This window comes from Crocodylus porosus, unplaced genomic scaffold, assembly GCF_001723895.1.
Source record: "Crocodylus porosus isolate Cpor-Errol unplaced genomic scaffold, CroPor_comp1, whole genome shotgun sequence".
Classification (NCBI taxonomy): domain Eukaryota; kingdom Metazoa; phylum Chordata; order Crocodylia; family Crocodylidae; genus Crocodylus; species Crocodylus porosus.
The window spans coordinates 49980959-50005068 of NW_017728948.1; the positions used below are offsets into that span (position 1 = coordinate 49980959).

The following is a 24110-nucleotide window of genomic DNA, read 5'->3' on the forward strand; positions in this document are numbered from 1 at the left end:
GGCAGGGGATCCCTCCTGACCTGCATGCCCACACAGTTATTTTATTATGATGACAGAGACACTGGTAGGCTTCCAAATTGCTTTGAAATTATAAATATATCAATAAAATGCTGCCCAAATGAGCTCTCTCTCTCTCTGTTTTTGTTTTAATTATGGAAGAACATGGATTTTGGGGTATTTTAAAGAATGAATTTGGGCTTTTTTATCAGCAATTTTGCAGTTTTTAAATAGGGAACATCAGAATTCCTGCTAGTAAGGCAAGTGGCAGCACCCAGGCAGAGAACCTTGCTCAGGGCTGGCACCCAGGACTCAGCTGGAGGTGGCTGACTTCCTGGTCACTTGGGGTCAGAAGGACATGCTTTGACAGTTCAAAGCAGGCCACCACACTGAGAACATCTTCCAGGCAATAGCTGCCCAGAGGGCAGGGCAGTGGCACACATGCCAATAGTGCTGCACAAAGGCCAACTGTGCAGCCAGAGCCCACACGCAGCTGGCCCTGATATGCAGATGCCTCACTGCAGCCATGCAGTTCCCATCTGAGTCTGGCAGGCTCACATCCTTGGGGCCACATATTGCCATAGGTGGCAACTGGTCATAGTCAGGCAGCAGTCCCCACTTCCAGACTGCTACAGCAGGTAGAGCATACAGAAAACTCTCAGTTAGGGCTCCTTCAGCAGTCCTGCTGGCACAAGGGCTAGTGTCCCCAGATACCAACTGGTCAAGGCTCAGAAGCTCCTGAGAGTAAGTAGCCCTGAGTTGCTTGCCAAGGCAGCTTTTTACACTCTGGCTGGCTGCAGATCTGGGAGGAGCTGGGCAGGGTTATTTCGCCTCAAGTGGCACAACTTGCCCCACACCAAAGTGCATGTCCGGGCACATGCGTCAAAGCAAAAATCCCCAGCTTAAATTTGTGCAGCCCCTATTTGAGCTGCTGCAAGTGCACGTAACTGCCATAACTTCCAAGAGGTTATTTTGATACAATATCCTGCAGTCCAAAACGACCACCTTTCAACCACAAATGCAACTACTGATGCAGTTTCTAGTCCAAATTAAGAGACTCAACATCAAGAAACTCATCACATTGCTGATGAAATATAAATTGGGCACTGGCAAGGTTTCTTAGAGAAAGATCATGGCAGGCACAACAGAGAATGTTTTTTATTAAGGCCCTGGAAATGACAAAAGATCTACACCGTACAGATCTAATACAAACAGACTTTTTTTGGTCAAACTGAATGGGAAGTAAAGCAGATGGACGTGACAGATTAATGACCTTCCCCAAGAACGGGTGCTTGCACCACTGCTATATAAAACATCTATACAAATGATCATCCAATTGACTTGGAAACAAAATGTTTCATCTATGCAGATGAACAGTGCATAACAGCCTAAAACAATAGCTTTGACCATGCTGAAAAATCCCTAAGCAAAGCACTAATTGGTCTAACCTCATACTACACTGAAAACCAATTATGCACCAACCCAGGAAAAACACAAGTATGTGCCTTCCATCTGAAAAGCCATGAGGCCAACTGCCAGTTCAACCTTGCATGGTCTGGGTTCCCACTATGCCACTGTCCAAATCCAACTTACCTTGGCATCACCCTCAATTGAATCCTGTCATACAAAGAACACATCATGAAGACAAAAGCAAAAGTGAGCCCTCATAAGAACATTCTGTATAAGCTCACCAACTTGAAATGGGGAGCTAGCCCCTCAACCATCTGAACCACTATTCTGGCTCTCAGCTTCCCCCCTGTCAAGTGTGTGTGCTGTGTATGGGAGATATCTGTACATGCTAAGCACCTTGACCTCATTCTGAATGATAGCTGCCGATGCATCACAGGATGTCTGAAGTCTACCAGCCTAAACAGTGTGTACCTGCTGGCTGGCATCTCTCTGCCCAACACCAATAGAGCAGTGCCAGCAGAATCGAATGATCAAGACAAACTGAAGACATGAGACGCCCACTGTATGACCGGCCTGCAGCATACAAATGTCTGAAATCATGCAGGAGCTTCTTTACCAGCACCCAAGGAGATGCAGCTAGAGATATGGAACAAGACACTGAAGAAAATACCTGAAAGAAAAAAATGGACACTCCAGCACCTGAGTCTTTACCACCAGGGCTAACAAACTATGGCAAAGGTAGTGATGTCTCAACTGCCTAAGTACTGAGGTTGGACGCTCCAAGGAACTAATGAAGAAGTGGGGTTATACAATTGGCTCAACCATTTGGGACTATGGCACAGAGTCTCAGACTTTGCAACACCTGATGTACTGCCTTCAAACAGCGGGCAGTGCAATGAAAGATCTCACAAAGTACAGTAAGCAAGGACAAACGTGCGTAACAAAATGGTCAACTGTGGTGTACAGCCATGAGGAGGAGATCAAGGCAACAGTGAAACCAAGACTCCTCCCCTCTCTGGCCACAGTTGTTTTTTCACTGTCAGTTACAATCATTACAATCACAATTATTCATCTTCCATCCATCACCCAGAAAGACATAATCCTTCAACCAGAGATCCCACAAACTGACAGAGAGCAGATTAAGGCTAGACATCAGAAAAAACTTCACAGTAAGGGTGGCCAAAATTTGGAATGGGCTTCCAGGAGAGGTGGTGCTCTCTACTACCTTGGGGGTCTTTAAGAGAAGGCTGGATAGGCATCTGACTGGGGTTATCTGACCCCAGCATTCTTTTCTTCCTCGGCAGGCGGTCAGACTCTATGATCTATTGAGTTCCTTTTCGACCCTAGCATCTATGAATCTATGAAATTGTGAAGGAACCTAAATGACCTGCACCTAAGTGTTCTGGGGAAAAATAGGTAGATTCAGTGAGGAAAGAACTGGCCCTTCAACCAATCTCTGCACTCTCAAAGATAAATGACCTATCCCTTCCCCAGACTCCCTTTCAACCCTTTCTCAGTTCTCCTGTGTTGAAAACTCATATGCTACAGCAGATGAAAATGGATGACACTCTACTCACTCTCAATCTTGTGACAAAAGTAGTCTGATGAATCTATTAGCTTTGGAATAGAGACACTAGGGCAGAATGATGAACATGCTGGAAGACAACTGACTCTCTTGGATGACAGAATCAGTAACATGTAGAAATGACCAGACCAGGTAACTTGCGATACACAGCTCAGCCATAATAATGATCTCTCTATTACTAAGCAGCTATTCTACAAAAATAGCGAAGGTCCCAGAACTTCATTATGCAGTTCAGGGGAAGTAAATTATACAGGTCAAAGAGAGCAGAAAATATTGATAGAATCCCTGCTTAGATTTAACAACAGTACAGGGACCTGTTGCTTTCCTTAAGATTACACTATTATAAATAAGAAATGTATTTTTCTTTATTCTTTACTTTGTTTTTTTTCCTCTCTACAGAGACCCAGAGAAAGAGACTAGGAATTTCTAAACGACAAGGCCACATTCAGTCAATATGCGTGTGTGCGCGCGCACATGCACACACACTATATATTTCCTCTACCTTATTGTTATGATGAATCTACTTTGTGCATGTATCTAGCTAATTTAGGCAGATTTTTTTTTGTACTTAAAAAAAAAAAAACCTGAGACAAATTGTGATGGCTGTATTCATGACAGTTGTCCCAAGGAAATCAAATTCATGTAAATAGGCTCTCTGTATGTAGAGAACTGTTGAACAGCTAAATCAGAACTGTTCAACTTTGGTGATGCTGCGGGTTGCATACCATGTGGGACCTGCAATGCGGGCACCCCCCTTGCTGGGATCCCTCCCCACCTCCCAGAGAGTACCAGTGGTACACAGCATCACACTGTGGGGAGGGCAGTGCAGGATACCAGCTGGGCAGCCCTGGTTTAAGTAATTTATGTAAAAAAAAAAAAAAAGATTCCAGTAAAACTTCTGTAAAATAAGAGTTTCCAGCATAACATTATGTTTGTGTGTCTAAAATTTCTGACAGCAAACACTTAAATCTTGGACACAAGGTGACATAGTGCATAGAGCACTGGACAAGAACATAGGGCACCTGGATTCTATTTCTACTTCTGCCAGTTGGTCTCCCAGGAAATCCTCAAGTCACTTTATCCTTTGCTTAGTTTCCCCATCTACCGAACACACACTGAAATGTTACCTCCTTTGTAAACTGCTTTGAGATCTGGTAAAAAAGTGATATAAAAACTAGATTCTAATATCTGATATGTATTCAGCACTATTTTTTTTTTTGCCTGAGGTGCTATGATGTCTGATTTGCTGTACTGTACATGTAAAAGCATTTTATTCCAATTTTAACTGATGATTATTCTTTAAATGTTTTTGGAAAAATGAATGTGTATGCCAGAAAGTAATGATTGTCCAGTCAAATATTGTGACGTTCAGCCATGACTTAAATTTGCTATTTGCTTATCAGATTAATAAATATGTAACTCTTTTCCTTAATATGTTTAAATAACATAGATTGACTGTACTAAATATGAGACATATGTCATTTTGTCTAAACAAGTGCCAAATTCTAATCTCTAACTCATGATCTCTTTGAAAGGAATTGTATGTATGTAACCAAAACATAATTTGGTCTAAAGAATAGATAATAGGTTTAATCTGGTCATTTAAGTGATTCATATCTCTTCATCTTAGACCTACATCTTTCCCAAAATGTACCATAACCTCATATGCACATAGTAATCCAAATAAGAGAATGCTTATTTTTGTTTGTGGTATACATGTCTCCAAAACATAGGAGGCAAGGATTTTTTAGGGTATCATGAAACAGCTGGTGTAATAATCCAATGTGGGGTTACGTCTGCTGGGACGTATTCACTCTGTTTTATTATCTGAAATACGTGTCATATGAGATTAGGTTTGCACCAACGAGAAATAGTCTACAAAAGTACAGATCACAGAAATGATTTCAATTAACAGAACCACTTGCATGGGGCTAGCAGAATTCAGTCCTATCAAGAAATCAGTATTTTCAGACACCTGGCTCTAACAGATTTTTAAAAAAATATTATTGGGAGTAAGTAAAATTTTCCTTTTAATTGGTAATTAACTTTACTTGTGTATTAGCCCGAAAAACAGATATTAAAAATGCATGAGAACTGATTTTGGCATGGTGGATTTCTCTCATTTTTATGATTAAAGATGATGAAACAATTCACTATTTTAATTCAAAATCCACCACTATTGTTTTCACAATTTAATAGGTTGCTAAACTCCAGAACAACAAGGCAGTTTAACTAATATATTTTCCAGAACTGCTTTTGAGACTGGTGACTCATTATGAGAAACCATTAATGTCAGAAATTTAAATACATGCATATACTATAATAATAAAACTGATCAAGTGTTTCATTTTGAAGTTTTTAGATAAGTATTTGAAAATAATAATCACCCAGCTGCTTTAATTTGCCATGTGTTTAATCCCACTGACCAACATTCAGTATTCCCTCTGCAGTCTCTCCTCTCTCTATTCCTGTTGTGCCTAATCACTTGGAACTAAATAAACAATTCACCATAACAGGTGGTTTGTTATGCTAGTGATATTATAGAACATCTCTTCACCTCTGTTCCTGGACTGGGATCTTTAAGTGATCTATACTGACACACAAAAAGCTTGTAAAACTTTTTACCTTTACTTCATGCTTAACATTGACATTAAGAAGCACGTAATCCATTACCAAACAACCTGCTCCCAAGACATTATTCTCTCTAAAATTTAAATTTATAGTGTGGTGTGATGAAAAAGGAGTTTACTATAGAAGACGAAGAAATGGTGGCACTCCTAATGAAGAACAACCGCAATATGTATACAATAAAAAGTGCTACCAAAAGAACCAGGCCTGTCGCAGACCGCATGTAGAACTAACAAAATCAGTAGCATGACTAAGCAGCCCTAGATGCCAATTTGGTGATGGGGAAAAGAAAAGGGACAGAAAAATAACAGCTGACACTGCAGTTGCGTACTCACTCTGGTGGCACAATGGTAGCCAGAAATTGCCACTGCCTCCATGCATCACCACTGCCTTGCTATGCCTCTGAACAAAATTAAACTGATATGAAAGACAGATTGTATATGAGGTTTTTTTTCCATATAGTACAACTTATTTTTTGCAACCAGACAGGCCTCCTTTCAATATTTTTCTCTCCCAACCCCAGGTTAGGTATAAGAATTCATTAAAAATAAAATATTGATGTGGGGCACACAGGTGGATATGAGCAATGCTGTTTGGGTGTGGGCAGAGGAAAGGGTGGGATTGGTCAAAGGAACAGACAAAGGTTTTGAACAGGTGGAACTGAAAGACAAAGCAGAGGTTAGAAAGGGGAAGTTAGAAGCTTCCAGATGAAGTAAAGAAAATTATAGCATTTTGGGTAAAGGGGAGCTACAGATGTTCTCTGAAATGATAAGAGGAATTTGGGGAAAAGGGATATATTTTTATTGTATTTTTATAAGGGGGAAAAGAAACTGTTCAAAAAGGGAGAAAGGAAGACACCGTCCCTCAAAAAAGGTATTTCTATACAAAAAACATTAAGGTTAGCTTTGACTCTTGCAATGCACAAAATGGAGACTTTGAGGGAATTTGTTTTAATTCTTCAGGAGGCTGCCAAACACCATTCAAGCACGACATTAAAATTGCTTTCTTCAAACTCCTCCTAAAGTCCCAATACCCCTACACACCTATATCATCTATATTATTATATCAAATTATTCCCTTCTGGTACTATGGTACTGTTCTGGTACTACAACTTATTCCCTTCTGAAAATGGTACTGTGAAATACAACTGAAATAGACTGAGCATTTGCACTTGTAAGATCCCAGATGCTGTAGCAGTTGTGAACAAATATAATTTTGTTTGGGCCACTTTTCTACCTGCCAGTCTAGCCCTGGCTTGACTGTGAAGTCAAAGTCCTGAGCTATGCCTGTCAAAAGACTCTTCTTCCAGACTTTCCCAGCCTCTTAAAATTTACTCCAGTTCTTTCTTTCTGACCCTCAGAGTAGAGGTGATAAGTGATTTTCCATTTCCTTTTTTATTTGAAAGAATTAAACTATATATTCTCAATTACCTTTATATTTCAAGACTGAAGTTGTCAAATCCATTATATTGTTACTTCACACAGGTCAATATAAAAAGTTACAGCATTATTTTGCTCCCTCACCAACTGTAAATCAACTCTGGCCTGCTGAAAGTACCAGAATTATCTTACTGCAAGACTAGCGCAAACAAGAGAATAACCTGACTTTTCTTTTATCCTTTAAAATAAAATGTGTATTATAGCAGGATCCATTGTGTTATATGCTATGTAAAAACAAAAACAGATGGTTGGGGTGCAGCTTTTGTATGCAGGAAGTTAAAATAAAATAAGTCTTCTTCTGACACTGCATTTGAAAGCTGATCTATATCATTATATTTTCCACAGAAGGCAGGGAGAACCAAAGTCAACAATTATCTCACCTGTGAAAACACAAGAAATTTAACACGTATACCATGCCCACCTAATCCTAAAACATGTTCCTTCCAAAGCAGAGTCAGCAACTGAGGACCATGACCAATGAATTCCTCTGAAATGTCATACATGACTATTTGCTTAAATACTGACTCTCATGCATGTGAAAATAAATCTACATAGATTAAATACCTAAGCCTATCATGAGATATCACTGCGCATTTCCATTTTTTTTTTTTTAATCATGTTAAGCTAGATTCTGACAACAGTTTTAAGGACAGAGAATTTAAACATCATCTAAACAGTACACATTAAAAAGGAATCAAGAGTATCCACATTTTTCTATTGTTGCTTGCTCATATGACTCTTCACCAAATTCTCTCGATCCCCTTCAGGTTGTTATACACAACAATAAGATATCCCCCAAATTACTACTTCTTGGAATTCTGTGGGTTTAAGCCTGGCCTGCCAGGCTATTTCATCCAGCCCACAGGTGCCCACCAATTAATTGTACCCCACCCAGTCCCCATGTCTCACTCCCACCTTTGTGTGTGGGAAGTCCCTGGCCTAGCCAGCACGCACAGCTTCTAGAAGGGCTGCTGATGCCACCGTTACAGTTTCTGGGGGACCTGCTTGGCTTCCCCAGCCTCCAGCGGCTCCTCCTAATGTCCGTGCTACACTGCTTACTCCAGACAACAGGTAGGGAAGCAGCAGCAGGCAGCAAGGTATAGGGCTGGCACAAGCACAAAGCTTGGAGCCTGGGGCCCACACCCAGGAGGGCAGTGGGAGCACAGACCTCAGGTGGTCAGGGTGTGGGTGTCAGTGGTTGGGGTTTGTGGGCTGTGAAGGAGGGTGGGGATGTGTAGGAACCCCCTCCACCCCAACACTCACCTCCATGGTGCAAAGCTCCCACCGGCAACAGCAAACAGGGACCTCAGGGTACCCGTGGCCCATGAGGTGAAGCTGCTTGGTGGCACACAAATCCAGCTAGGTCCAGGAGCTGCATGTGGCAGCAAAGAGAGGAGCCAGGATGGCCCACCTCTATCGTGTGATGCTCATGTGCACTTCCTGGCATTCTTGTGCCACCAGGGGGAAGCCTCGTGCAATGGAGCCAACAGTCTGGGCCCGCTCCCTGGCCCCACGTGCAGGAAGCAGAAGGTGTGGCTCTACGTCACTTCTGGCAGAGTCCTGGCAGCTGCAGGTGGCAGCAGGGGGTGGGGATGGTAGCCAGGTCCATCGCGCGGGGCTTCCCTCAATGGTATACGAGTGCCAGGAGCCATATGTGAAGTACACAGAGTCCTGCGCAATAGAGGGGGCCAGCCTGGCTCCACTCCTTGCTACCATATGTAATTTCTGAAACTGGCTGGAGCCATGCACCGCCAGGCAGCTGGGCCTGAGTGGAACAGCTGCGTGCTGCTACTGCTGCCACCAGGGGCAGAGGCAGTGCACCATGGCGGGGACTGTGTGTGGGGCCTCCACTCCCCTCCTCCCTCCCTCAGACCCCAGAAACCCTACACACCAGCACCTTGCTCCCACAACCCCCCCAACATATACTCACTCCCACACCCTACAACATACCCTACCCCACCCCACACACAGCCACACCATTTCACAAACCCCACATACACACCCCACAGACAATACACAGGAGTATTTTTGAGCTATTATGCAATCACCTCTATACACACACTATACAAACACACACAAATCAGGACAAAAATATTTTTTTGAAACAAAATTAAAATATGTTATAGTAGATGTTTGATTTTTAGTACATTATTTGTTTTTTTCCTGGTTCCAAGATGGCAGCCCTCCCCCCCCCCACACGTCAGGGGTTAGGAGCAGGACTTCCAGTCCCCTTGGACCCCTGACCAAGGGTGGGGGCACCTGCCAAAGGGTGGGGCTACCCATGCAGCCCTTAACAGCTCACCAAAACTCATTAAGTAGCTATCCAGCTGAAATAACTGCCAACCCCCGATTTAAGCTCTTCAGCTGAAATAATTGCCGACCCCTGGTTTAAGCTTTTCAGTCAGGGTATAAGTTGCATAGTTATATCCTCTATGCAATATATAGTTCTGTATAAAATGATGCATCTTCACTAAACTGAATACTCCCAGAACCATACTAGAATTTTTGTGGTCTTGTTTACAGATGCTCATAATATAATCTAGGATCCTAGTAGCCTTCTTTTCTGCAATGAGTCAATATATTCTAGTTTCATCATTACTTCTCATAACAAATGTGGAACATTCTTTTACAAAAAACATAAAACAGACTTTTACATTTTAGATATGTTTATTTTTAATTTTTTATGTGCATCTTTTTAAGTTTGGTAATATTAGTATCCACCAGATATAGATAGACCACTCCCTAGCTTGCGTTTAAATATTTGGAAAATGCTGTTTCCAATTCTGGTGGCATTAGGCAAATATTGTTATTCTACAAGTAAACTAAAGGTTTTGACAAGGTTTCTTCCTATTTTCTCTAACACTTTTCCATTGGCAATACTCAACCTGGGAATGGAATTTAGTATGGGAGTTGTTATACATTACCTTAAATACATGTTAACAGCTCTTAAAACAGGAGTGTCCACACATTAGGACAGGAAGATGGGAACTAAGTACCCTCTGAGCAACTCAGAGATAGCCCTCTTCCAGCAAGGATTCTCTCTAGCTTGTCTTAGGCAGCTCATTGCAGTCACATTGGACTGATGCACAGGGCCAGGAAGTTGGGAACAGTCCTTCAACGTCCCCAGTGGTACCAGTCCCAGCCTTCTGAAAACTGACACTCTATCCTTCCCCAGCATGACAGCAGGAAGAGCCAGCAACTGAGGAAGCCCTAAAGCCCCCCTCCCCCTCCATCTTCCCTCCACTCCCATTCCAGGCTCACCCCTACACTCCGTGCTCACCAATCCACCCACCCCAGTACCTGGAAGCTCACCTCCCTAAATCCACCGGCTCATATTTTGCCTCCCCAACCCTTGTGGCTCGCTCCCCTTCACCCCATCCCCTTGGTCCCTCACAGCTCACTCCTTACCTCCTCACCCCCTGCCCAGCCCTGACTAGCAATGGTGGTAAGCAACTTCCCATTCCCTGCCTGCTCCTACAGGACAATAAAAAACAGCCACAGACAAGCAGAGAGATACTATGGAGCTACAGGGGGTGGTGTGCAGGTGAGCAAGAACCTAATCCCATCCAGCAGCGACTGGCAGGCCTGATCCAGTCTGTAGAGCCATTCCTGGAAGGTTTACTGCTCCAGGAAGCAGGGCAGGCACTGAGCTGACTTAGCAGCTCATAGCCACCCCCGACTTGCAAGCCTTTTAGGGACAGGTCAGAGCAGTGCATATTAGAGAGGGTATTACCCCTCAACACGTAACTGCTCACAGCACACAGTAACTTTAACACAGCTTAACATTCCTTAGAGTTAGCATATGCTAATTGGAATATGTAACTACAACCTTACTTATATTGGGTCGTGAATACGTTCCATGGCTTTGAAAATGGTAAGTGATCCCACTGGTAAATGTCAAGTAGAATTCCTTGGAGATTTCCCTGCTCACCCTCTTGGCTGAGCAAGGAAATCCAGGAGCACCTGGTGAGGAAAAAAGAGGCCTATAGACTGTGGAAGCAGGGGGCAGTCACCAAGGAGGAGTTCACCTGCTTGGCTCGAGCCTGCAGGGAAGCAGTGAGGAGAGGCAAAGTGGAGATGGAGCTTAAGCTGGTGACAAAAGTCAAGGATAACAAAAAGTCATTTTTAGTATATAGGCAGCAAAAAGAAAGTGCAGGATAACTTAGCACCACTTCAGGATGAACAAGGACAACTGGTAAAAAATAGGATGGCTAAAGCAGAGATTCTAAATGAATTCTTTGCATCCATGTTCCTGGACATGAACATGAATATGCATACTATTAGGACTTTAGACAAGCCCAGGATGGATACCAACCCACCAATGGTTCATGCAGACCTAGTAAGAGGGCATCTAGAGGGGCTGAATGTATTTAAGTCAACAGACCCTGATGATCTTCATCCTAGGGTGCATAGGGAACTAACTGAAGTCATAGCAGACCTGCTGGCACAACTGTTCGAGCACTCATGGCGCTCAGGACAAGTCCCAGGAAAAGGGAAATGTAGTCCCTATTTTCAAGAAGAGGATGAAGGAGGAACCAGGTAACTAAAAGCCAGTTAGCCTCAACTCTATTCTTGGGAAGACCTTTGAGAAAATAGTTCAAGATCACATTTGCGGGGGACCAGTGGGTAAAATAATATTAAAGGGGCAATCAGCATGGGTTCATAGCAGGCAGATCCTGCTTGACCAACCTAGTTCATTTTACCACTGGGTCACAAAATGCTAGAATGAGGGAACAGAGGTAGATGTTGTTTACCTAGACTTTAAAAACGCCTTTGACACAGTGTCACATCCAAATCTTATTAGTAAATTAAAAAACTGCAATGTAGATTATTACACAGTCTGGTGGATGGAAAATTGGCTTATGGGATGCACCCAGAGAGTGGTGGTGGATGGGTCGGTTTCTACCTGGAGAAACGTAAGCAGCAGAGTCCCCCAAGGCTCTGGCCCGGGACCGGTACTATTCAATATTTTCATTAGTGACTAGGATGAGGGAGTAGTAAGCACCCTGTCCAAGTCTATTGATGACACAAAACTATGGGGGGAGGTACACATACTAGAGGGCAGGGAGCAAATCCAAGAGGATTTGGACAGGCTGGGGAGGTGGGCGGAACAGAATAGGATGCAGTTTAACAAGGATAAGTGTCATGTGTTGCACCTGGGGAGGAAGAATCATCAACACTCCTGTAGCACCGGAGGGACCTCTATGCAGCATTGATCAGGCCACAGCTGGAGTACTGCGTCCAGTTTTGGTTGCCGCGCTTCAGGAGGGATGTGGATAAGCTGGAAAGGGTTGAGCGGGGGGGCCACCCGTCTGCTTAAAGACCTACAGAAAAAACCCTATGTGGACCGATTGGGAGACCTGAACCTCTTTAGCCTCCACAACAGGAGGCTGAGAGGTGATCTTGTGGCCACACAGAAACTCATCGGGGGGTGGGGAAGGGAGTCAGCAGGAAGTGAGGGATATGATGTTTACCAGGGCGACAGTTGGGGTAACTAGAAACAATGGACACAAATTAAAAGAGGGCAAATTCAGGCCAGAAATCAAGAAAAAGTTATTTACAATGAGAGTCGCCAAAATATGGAATAGGCTTCCAAAGGAGGTGGTGTCCCCTTCCTTGGAAATATTCAAAAAGAGACTGGACAGACACCTGGCTGGAGTCATCTGACCCCAGTGCTCTTTCCTGCCCACGGCAGGGGGTTGGACTCAATCTAATAGGTCCCTTCCGACCCTAATAACTATGAAACTATTAGTAAGGCCACTGATTTTTCTTTTTCTTCTACTGATTTATACATGTCTCTCTTCAGGTTCAGCTTTAGTTTAGGTCATTTGCCCAGCATCACCAAAACTGGCTGGACATGCAAATGATTCTGTCATTGTTACTTATAAGAACCTTCAAAATGAAAGTAGGATTGAATGTAGCCAAACTAGCCCAAAAGTTTCCTTGATCAAACCTTTATACAGTTATAGTTAAACTAGCCACCTTCTAATTCTTCCCAGACATGGCCATGGGTATATCTACTACTGTAACAAAATACAAGAACTAAACTAGAAAAAAATTCTGAATGTATGTAAAAACACAGCTGGCAGAATCTCACAAAAGAGTACCCCGTATGTCTTTTGACCAGTGACTTACCTAGTTTTATTTTAAGTTGGGCAAGCAGAATGCTACTGCTTAGAAGCTTTGCCTCTACCACTTGCATAATTGCAAAATAATTATTTTCATAGATTCATAGATTGTAAGGCTGGAAGAGACCTTGGAAGATCATTACATCCAGCTCCCTGCACCCAGCAGGAAAGACAACTGGGGTCAGGTGATCCCAGCAAGATGCCTGTCCAGTGTCCCTTTGAAGATTTCCAGGGTAGGTGATTTTATCACCTGTGCAGGGAACTTATTCCACAGTCTGGACACCCTAGTTGTGATGTAGTTTTACCTAATGTTGAGCCTGAAATGGTCTTCCAGGAATTTGTGACCATTACCCCTAGTTTTACCCAAGGGTGTCCTGGTGAACAGTTGTTCACTGAGACCTTGATGTAGTCCCCCAATATAGCAGTAAGCTGCTACCAAGTCCTCTCTCAGCCTTCTCTTTTTCAAGATGAAGAGTCCCAGATCCCTCAGCCTTTCCTTGTATGCCTTGCTGTGCAAGACTCTGATCACAGAGGTGGCCCTTCTCTGGACTCTCTCAAGCTTTACCACGTCTTGTTAAAGTGCAGCACCCAGAACTAGACATAATACTCCAGCTGCGGTCTTACCAATGCCAAGCAGGAGAATCACATCTTTGGTTTTACTGGAGATACATCGATGGATGCATACCAGGGTATTGCTGGCCCTGCTGGCTATGGCATTGCACTGCCAGCTCGTGTTCAATTTGATATTTTCACTGTTTTTAAAACAGAAAACTTTCAGTAATGCTTTATTTAATTCCCCAGCCAGTCTCGCATCCTCAGCTAGTGTTGCTTCTTAATGGCCAACAGTTGTTTTTCTTTTCTGCTTCCATAATAATTCATTTTTCTGACTCTTCACAGCCATTGTGCTCTCTTCTTGTATTGTTGCTCTATCCACATGCCATGGCTAACTAATTAAATCTATCTCCCTCCTTCTATTTTTATGAAGACTGCTTTCTGTCAACATATATTAGATCCAGTGCAGCTCACAGACAAATTAATCAGAGTTTGCACAGACTTCCATGACTGTGTTAACCAGGGCACAGGGAAGAAGGATGGCCTTAAGGTAAGATACTAGCCTGGAACCCAAAAGACCGCTGTTCAAGTCCCTGCTCTACTAGTTATATGTTCAGCATGGTCTACATCAACTCACTTAGTCCCCAGCTGTGGGTCCCAGAGAGTGTGTGTGCTTCTTATAGGTATAGAATTGTAGCCTGCAATTCTACAAATATCATTATCTTGATATGATGTAACAAATGAATTAAGGACAGACTGCAGCTGGTTCTTCTGTGGGTAGATCTAGCTTACAATTATTTACCCCAGAGTAGAATGGAATGCACTCTGTACTTCTTTTCAGGAAAGTCAAGTACTACTTGAGCTAGCCCCCTCCAGTTAACAATAACCACAGCTGTATAGGGAACTGAAGGAGCAATCACACACTGCATCTTCCTCATGTTCAAGCACAGCAACAGAAGCTAACCCCTAGTGTACAAACATTGTAAAGTCAGCCCTTGGGCATTCCATGCAGCTTCTGTGAATGTATATGGAGCAGTTTCAGACTCACAAAGCACTAATGAAGAGCTACATCAACAGTCCCAGGATTACTTAAGTGTTGCTGTCGCTTACACAATTCAAATGCCAAACACATTCCTTCCTGTTTATCAGCATATGGTGCTGGTTGTTTCCCAGTGACTAGAGATCTGGGCACCACTTCTACTTAGAAAATTGACTTGTAATACCTTCCCTTTCTTGACATTTCAAATGACACATCATGCAGGTTTTAATCATAAATCCTGATTCTCTACTTTCTTATATCAAGGATATTTTCATTAGATATAACTGCAGTGACTGTAAAGGAAGAACAGGCTCATAGGGCTCCTATACACATATAGGCAGGCTGCTCCAACATGCTGTATGACAGAGAAGACTCAATTAATCAGGTCTGCTGGAGTGTGATAATTACTGCACTCCAGCAGCCTCCAGTGTCACATGTATCAGCGTCTCCACACTGAAAAATGGCAGTGGAGCACTTTGAACTCAAGCTCATTCGATACATTGCAGTTCAAAGCACCCCCCTGCCGTTTTTAGGCACAGGGACGCTGATACACATGATGCTCTGGGTGCTTTTAATTAGCGTGGCTCTTGGAGCTGAGCTAATTAAAGCGCTCCCACCTCCTGCACCATGTCTATAAACACCCATAGTGACTGCTGCTCAATCTCTTTTGTGCAGCAACATTAAGCCTCACATTTCCTCATTTCCTGTGTACAACCCTTTAGTGAAACTGTGTGAAATTATTAGTAAAATTAAAAAAGTAAAGAGATGCATAAATGCATCCTAGAATGAATAAGCAATGCAAGTACTGCAATGTCAGGTTAACTTCTCCGTGTCTAACTCAACCCTCTGGTGTCAGGATGCTTGAAAGTTCACCAGTAATTGAAAGTTGATGGAGGATTTGCATTCACTCAAGAGGCAGAACTACTCCATCTAAATCTGAGATTCAAAATCCAGCTAAGATGAATTCTTCAATATGAAAGCAAATAAGGACATTTAATATTCACTTATTTGAGGTCTACAAGACTACTAGGACAGATTCTCACTTGATGCAAATCAGTGTAGATCTAGTGGGAGCATCCCCAGGAGTGGCAACATGCATTCCCTAGGGACAAACAGCAGCTGCTCGTCCCCGAGAAATGCCCGTGCATGTGCGCTCTAGCACACAGCACATTGCCACAGGTGGGATAGGAGAGGCTGAGGCCAGGACCTGGGCTGGCCCCATCTGATTTCTCTTGGGTCCTGAGGGCCTCTGTCAGCTGCAGCTGCAGCAATCCAGCAGCATGAAGCCTGGGTGGCAGCTGGAGCATGGCTTGCCAACCAAGCTCTGGTTTCCAATGCTGCAAGCTGCCACTACAGATGCCACCCTGCTTTTTTTTTTAAAGTATGGGGTTTTTTGACACCTGGATCTTTTGCTGTCTACCCCTCCAGCCCCCCAGGCTGCAAATTAGCAGTGCAGGGAGATACCTGCATGTGTGGCGAGCACACTATGTGGCATCACAAACCCGGAAACTGCATGTCCACACTCATCTGGACGCACCCATTGATTTCAATGGAGCTATGATAATTTGTACCACCAGAGGATCTGGCCTTAAAACATGAGACCAAAATTCCAGTCACTATTGCTAATCTAGTATACTTTTGTCAAGAATCATGTCCATGTTTTATAATATAACTTCATATTTATTAAATTCTAGCTTAATGCTAGGGGAAGGTAAAATAGATTAAAAAACTAGAGTTGCTGGACAAGGCCATGTGTGCTGAGGAAGAGTTGCAATCTGACTAAAAATATTAAACATTTTAGAAATACTCTAAGGAACCATCTTCTGACCCTTCCCTCTTTATTTCTGTTTTGTATTCTTAAAAAAAGCAGCCCTGAAGATTTCAAAGTATGTTAATTAAATGTTATTGTTGATATTTAAATTCAAAGATGAAACTGCCTCATTCTCTGTCCACTTTCCCTTTCGTCCTCTTGGTCCGTAGGGTAGAAAAGTCAAGCATAGAGTGAGACGAGTTAATTTATCATCTCCTGTTTCAAGTAGACATATATCTCAATCTTACCACAGCTTTTAAAAGCTGGAATCTTTCATGTTCCTTTGCTTGGCTTAATGTCCATGGTTTTACAGGTGGCTTTTCTTATAGGCTAATTAAGGAATAAAAAAAATTGGTGGAATAATATGGTTGTACTTTGTTACAGCTATTAAAAGTGAAAGTATAGAATAAGCGTTCTGTGTGAAATGCTTTCCTTTAAAAATACTCATAAAACGTAACTTTCTAGGATTTCCTATCATTTGCAAGACTTGGATCAAAATTTGCCTGTCCTATTTCAGGCAAAATATTAGCAAGAACATATCAAATCTGCTTTTAAAGCAAGGTTTTAATGAATGATGTTGAAAGATTGCAAAGAATTATGAGGATAAATAATATACTTGGGAAGTGGCACTGTGACCCACATCACCCCCTCCAACCAGAGTGACTCTACTAAAGAGAGGGAGTACAACATAACTTTAACCCACTTTCCATACATCCATTTCTGTGTATTCAGACTTGGCCCTAGTCTGAAAATGTCCTCATTTATACAGCAGCATTGGGCCCCATGAGGCAGTTCAATGCATCTTTTTCCCTAGCCATGCCCTTTCAAGGCTACAGAGAAGGGTGGTATTGCCTGTGACTGTGCACTATGAAATAGCTTCAGTTGTTAGGATGACTCTCTGGTGGCCAGGACCATTGGTTTTACAACTCTCTCGCATCAGTGCAATGAAAAGCTGCCCTGTCTTGTGCTGTTGAGGCATATAAGCATATACACTATTTTTTCACCAAACTTAATATTAGAAATTTCTGAACTTATCCCTACATTGGGGAACAAGTGTTCAAAAAGGTCTTTCTTAGTCACAGATTATATAAACTCTTTAAAAGAACCTGAAAAGTTTCTTTCTGCTGCATGATACAGTTATGATTACCTAAAACACTGCGCTAACCACTACCATTTCCACCACTGAAAATGGAGAGAGAAATTTTAATGAACTGTATAATTCCCCATATAGCAAAGAAAATTTAATTTAAAGAGAATTTTGTAAATGTATATCAGGTAAACAATGAACTGGTACACTGGCTTTTCCTTGAAGGCTACAGAGGAATCCATCTCAGGCCTTTGATTTTCTTGTCTTAATGTGGGAATTAGATCAGATTCGGACACCTGTTATAATAGTGTAACAGTGTGTTCTGACATGCTATAGAAATATAAGTAGTTTAATTATTTCAATGGAATTGGTTCTGATACACACCAGTTTATCTGAGAACAGTTTATCTGAACCAGAGTAGTTTAAAATAATGACATTTCTGCTGACACTAACATCCAGCTAAACTTAAAATCTAGTCACTTTCATGAAAACACAACTAAACTAAGCAACAGGTAAATGTTAACAGGCTCTAAGAGACTTTAACAGCAATCATTTTCAACTTTTCATTTTAAGCAGCCATAATAAAAAAAGAAGAAAGTGTTATAAAATTGTTGAAATATGAAACTGCAAATTGCGTAACTATAATACACACACACATATATACACCATACACACACACACAGATTTTTCCAACTATAAGTCAACCCCACATTTTCATGTTCAATTTTAGAAAAAACAGCTTTTTCTCTGAATATTCCATGCTAAAATAAAGACTACTGAAAACATTTCTGATGCAGTATTTTTGTGCATGCAGTGAAAATACCACAAGTACAAATATCAAGACCAGATTATAGATCAACACCATGTATAAATCAAGTTTGATTTTTACAGTTCTTTGGGAGAAAAAAGAGACTGATAATCACAACTATACAGTAAAATCAAGGTCTATTGTACCTATATGAAATAGGTCTTAGATAAAATTACCAAAAATCTCTTCACTCCATTGAAGTATTTTTTCAGACCACCATTAACTAACACCATGAGTCATTATGTGATAAATGACACGCTTTCATTTTACAAACATTCTGCATGGGTTGACTCCTGTACACACTAATGCCAAATACATGCTAATCCTTTTATGTTCATGTTCATGTTCACCATTAAATTGGCAGGCTTCTCCACAAATATGTTTTAAAACTGAAAATCCATCAGAGAAAAATTTCATTTCTTAAATTGATGTTTCGACATATAAAAGTTTCATGCTACATTTCACAATACAACATTCCATGTTCATAATCAACATAGGTTTGTTCTCATTAGATAGCAGACTCCCCTTTGTAAACAAGCAGATACTTTTTCATTACTTTGGCAGGGAAATATGATAGAAAACCTTATACATTATATTGAATCGTTTCTCCAAATCATCTGCACAACATGCCGTTCATAATGCCTCCAAACTGTTAAGAACGGATTGAATATTTTACAGAGGAATGGAATTTCTATGCAATCATCACTATACACATACTAAATTCAGAGCTACATTTTTCATTTTATGAATCATCTAAATATAAAGCCCTTTAAACCTGAAATATTTCACAAGTCTCTATTGAAAAGGGGCCAGGACTGGAAAGGAAAAGGTATTCCAGGTCAAGATTAATTTATAATCTTGTGCCAGCACATACTTCATGCTGTGTCAGAATCTAGCCAACGTTCTCTGAACTGGAATAGCCGGGTAGAATATCAGGTCAGTACTGAAGAGTACTGACTAAGAATTATGAGCCTCATCCAATTTCCATGGAAATAAAAGGAGTCATTCCATTGGAAGCAAAAGCAGGATCTAGCTTAGGGTTTGATTCTACTGAAATCAACAGGAATACGAGTAGCTTACAGACAGTTTGCACTTGTCCATACTACGCCTGCCTTTTGATACTTTTAATAATCCCACAGCTAAGCATTATAATCACCAAGTGTCCAAAAAAACCCCTACAAAGTATCAAGGACAATATATTTCATCACTCTTTATGACATGCAGCCCTCCATGCACAGCATCACTTCTTGCAGTCAAAGCAAGGTCTTTCCAGTAGTCACTCAGATGCTTTCCATTACTGGAATACAGCTTTAAAATTCAAACTGAAGCAGATATTTTGAAAAATCACAACAGCCAGTAGAAAGGAGGCCAAGGTGGTCCTTCCAGCACCTCTATTATTTAAATTTCCCTACCTATGGTATATAAAAATTAATAGCAAAAGCCAAGCCCTTGCCCCTTGGAACTCAAATCACAACATTCGCATTGACTTCAATGCAACTAAATATGCATGCCCCAACCCAAACACATACTAGTATTCTATGAAATTATTCTATATACATTAGATCCTCATAAAATTTCAGGTGAACAAACTTGACTTCCTTGTTCACCCCAAATTCCCTTGATTCATTTGAGTCTTGGGTGTACAAAGAAATGATGGACTGATGACATATTACATAGGCATCTATGTAAAAGATTTTGTTCACGTTTTCTAATTTATAGGGAGGGGTTCCTTAATAAAATAGGAGAAATATATAAATATTTGCCTTTAATTAGTATATTTTATTTCCCGCAAACCTGTATCATTCAACTGATTAAATATGGGTTCATAAACCATTTATTAAAAATACGCAACAATTGTTTTAAAAGGATGGTAAGGGGAGATTACTATTGTTTAAACAACACATTAAGCAAATTAGGATCTGATTTTATGAAAAATCAAAGTTTAATCTTTTATTACCTCCTAATCCAGGTCTAAGACGATTATCATAACCATCCAGAAGTCTGTCCAAAATTCTAGTAAAGATGGTAATATTGTTCTTGGCTTCATCTTCCTGGGAGTCAGCCAGCACTGATCTAAATGGACATTTTACATTTTACAATGTCATAGAAATATTTTACAAACATTCAATATGCAGTTGTTATAGATTAACTTTGAATTTTCAGTTGTTGCCCACTGATTATCTGTGTGCTCCTATTCATGCCACCTTTTTCTTATAAATCATAAATTCTGGTGTATTCTGAAATAATGCTGTAGTTTTAATGTATAAACATGCACAAATTATATATTAAAACAATGGCTCATAAACATGTGAGTCTAAGAATCATACCTTCAGATTAGAAGTACTTAAGTATCTAAGAGTCTTTTTTTCAGCATATATTAAAACATACTAAATACTGTTTCCTAAAAGCTTTGTTAAAATTGATTATTCAGGGAGAGAAACCTAAAAGAACATCATGGTGCTTCAAACCACTAACAGATTGGTTCACTCTCTAGCTGCTGGACTACTCTTATATCTTCCCTCACCCCTACATATGCTATCTCTTGAATAGATATCGTGGGTATGCCTCCACCCAATGGTCATATAATGTACATGACCAGAAGTACTGAGGTGAAGGAAAACTCCAGTGATCATGCTCAGGGAGTCCTCTGATGTCAATGCATAGTAGGTGGCACAGTGAAAATGATTAGCAGCTGGCATGCTAGAAGGTAACTGTGAAGTACCTAAAAGATTTGGTGGTTTTAACATGGTACTTAGAAACAATTTTTATTTAGGAAAAAAATCTCTCTCTTTTTTTAACGTTCTGCCAGATCCAGATGTCCCTTGTAAGAGTTCCAGATCACAAAAGAACCTGTCAAGGAAAGTCTATGGGTCATCCAAAATTGTCTTAAAATTCACTTCTAAAAGATCGACCTGTTTAGGAAACACCGATAACTCCAAATAAATGTGATTCAACTGTCTAGCCAATAATGGCAATGAAAAAATTACCTGGGCTGGAAAAGCCAAATCATGGCTTTGGATGCTTTTGGTACCTCCTCCTACACAGAGCCGTAACATGTCACAAGTCAAATGTTAAGCAATCATTTATGTGAAGGACAAGGTATTCAAACATCTCATTTCATAGCAATGTAAAGTATTCTGGCAGTAAAATAACATGTACTATATACATTATCAGTTTACACCATTTGTAACAAACTGTAGGATTCTTTTTTTTTTTTTAATTTGAATACTTGTATTTTGTAACTGTTGATTAAGGTATTCCGAATGAACAATCATGCTATAAAAACAACCATATTTTGTCTGATCTAAAGCACAAGCTATCTTCAGATGACATATTGTTTTCTTAACAAAAACAATCTTAAAAATAACAAAAGCAGAGTTTTATTTTAGCCTCACAATTCAACATTATGGAGTATTTACATGTAAATTATTGCAATCAGTGCTTTCTAAGACATTTCCCATATAAAACAAACAGTCAGTTAATTTACAAACTAAACACTAAGATGTCACATGTGAATTTCCACAGAGCTTTTAGTCTTACTTAAGATTATCATATGTTGAGAGGCAGGCAAGCAGACAGAGACAGAGAGAATTACTACTTTCACAGTATAAATCTCTGCCACTTTAATTTTTTTTCCAAAATCAGAAGAGTCTTAAAACCAAGATGCCACTGAAAATCCCATTTTAGTTAATTATACTACAGTAAACTCTAATCCTGCCACTCTTATTCACCTGAAAGGGCCTTAATTACGCACATACTCTTGTTGACGTCAGTGGGATTACTCACATGAGTAAGAATTGCAGGATAAGGCCCACTGTGACTCAACTAACACTGCACCATAGTTGGTTGTAAAGTAAGACAGGGAACCCGTTTTAAAAGATTATTTAATTCTGGTTGTTGTGAGATATCCAACAGAAAATAAGTACGGGGATTTTCAGCAACATGAGACTCACATTAAGTGACCTGATATGCCTATCATTCTGAAAATCATATTAGCCAGAAGACCAACTGCGGTCAGAATTGATACAACTAAAACGAAGTTACAAATTGCAATTAATTGAATGTTTAGGCAGTGTAGACTTCACATAAACTAATTGCATGTTAAAAATTACTTTCTATTATGCTGTCACTTAGACATGGAGATGTCTAAACAACAATATGAAAAAGTTGATTAATAAACCAAGCTATTGTTTTATTATATGTGATTGTGAAGTTGTGTACTATCTCCACCTAGAGGTTTCAAGCTTTAGTATCATTTTATTCTTGTTATATTGGTCAACCCTCCTCCTCCCCCCCCCCAAAAAAAACAAGCCCATGCTCAAAAATGCCAACATTATTTTCAAGTCTGCTATTTGACTTCACAACAACTTACTGCTCTTTTTATGATTCTGTTGCTTCACCTGCACTATTGTTTTATGTGATTAGCTTATAATGTATACTGAGAAAAGAAAAAAAATTTACAACTCAGATTGTAAAAAGAAAGCACTGAATGGCATTTTTCCTTTCAAATGCTAGAATGAAAAATGTCAATTCAAAATTGCAGCAAATTATTTTAATCCAACTATGAACTTTACATTGTTGATGAACCACTGCAATTGCTCTGGAAACCGTGAAATACGGTATTGAAACACCAAACGCAGATTTTTTTCAAACATCACAAAAAAAGCTTCAGTAACCCGTTCCATCCAGGGCAATAAACATCGCAATATAACACACGTTTCTGTGGAAGAGCAATAAGAAGCATCCTTCTCACCTTGCTGGCTCCCACACCAATAAAACGAGAAGAACCAACTGCATCTCGGAGAGTGTCAGTCTCCTCTTCATAGCTGCCCTTTGCAATACCTAACGGTGCAAGAAAAAATACAAAGCCACTCAAAGCTTACAGCCAGCTTCTGCCACCGCTTTCAACTTAACCAAATGAAAAATATGTGTCACTTCATTGGAGAATGGAGACCATTGGCTTTCTGCAGCACTTTTCCCTACTAGCAACTTATATCTCCAGCCTTCGCAAGCATCCTGCTTTGGACAGACATGTAAGGCGTAATCAAAAGTGGCATGTGAGCAGATGCCTCAGACGCCTTTTCTCTTCTGGAACAGGAACGGCCCCAACCAGACCAAAAAAATTGATAGATAGATAGATAGATAGATAGATAGAGAGAGAGAGAGAGAGAGAGTAATTATTCCTCCTTTCATTACATGGCAATCAAAGAGGGTGAGAAAGAAAAAAAGAAAAGCATCATGCCATTTGCAAAGGACCAGTAACAGGACTGGGAACCAGAGCCATTCAGCTGCTGCCAGAGGCTGCACACGTTTGCCAGCTGCCTCAAAAGAAGGAAAGCAAATCAGAAGAGCCAGAATCGCATCCCAGGCAGGGGAGAGGCAACCCCAGGGCAGCGCAAAGTTGCAGAATAAAAGGAGCTGGAGCTGCGGGGGCTCGTCTTGCCTGAGGTTCAGGGAGGGGGCCGGGGCAAGAGCCCCGCCATCCTGCCCTGTGCGCGCCCCCAAGACACTCGCACGTCCCGGGGAGAGGGGAACGCTGCGGGGGAGCCTACCTGGGAGCAGCAGGAGGCGCTCGGAGACGCAAAGGCTTTTTTTGTTGCTGTTGCGAGGGGGAGGTGGGGGCGTGG

General features: G+C 41.0%; 1 protein-coding gene across 2 annotated transcripts in view; it reads right to left on the reverse strand.

Moving 5' to 3' along the window:
• The window catches only part of GABRA2 (gamma-aminobutyric acid type A receptor alpha2 subunit), a 116360-nt gene extending 92268 nt beyond the window's left edge, over nt 1-24092 (reverse strand). For both annotated transcript variants that reach the window (XM_019553427.1, XM_019553428.1), the window contains exons 1-3: nt 24036-24092; nt 23237-23325; nt 20441-20556 (exon numbers count right to left, since the gene is read on the reverse strand). In XM_019553427.1, coding sequence (XP_019408972.1) covers nt 20441-20556; nt 23237-23307 — 187 coding nt within the window. In that variant the 5' untranslated portion in view covers nt 23308-23325; nt 24036-24092. The remainder of the gene's footprint in view (nt 1-20440; nt 20557-23236; nt 23326-24035) is intronic.
• Nucleotides 24093-24110: the final 18 nt, after the last annotated feature.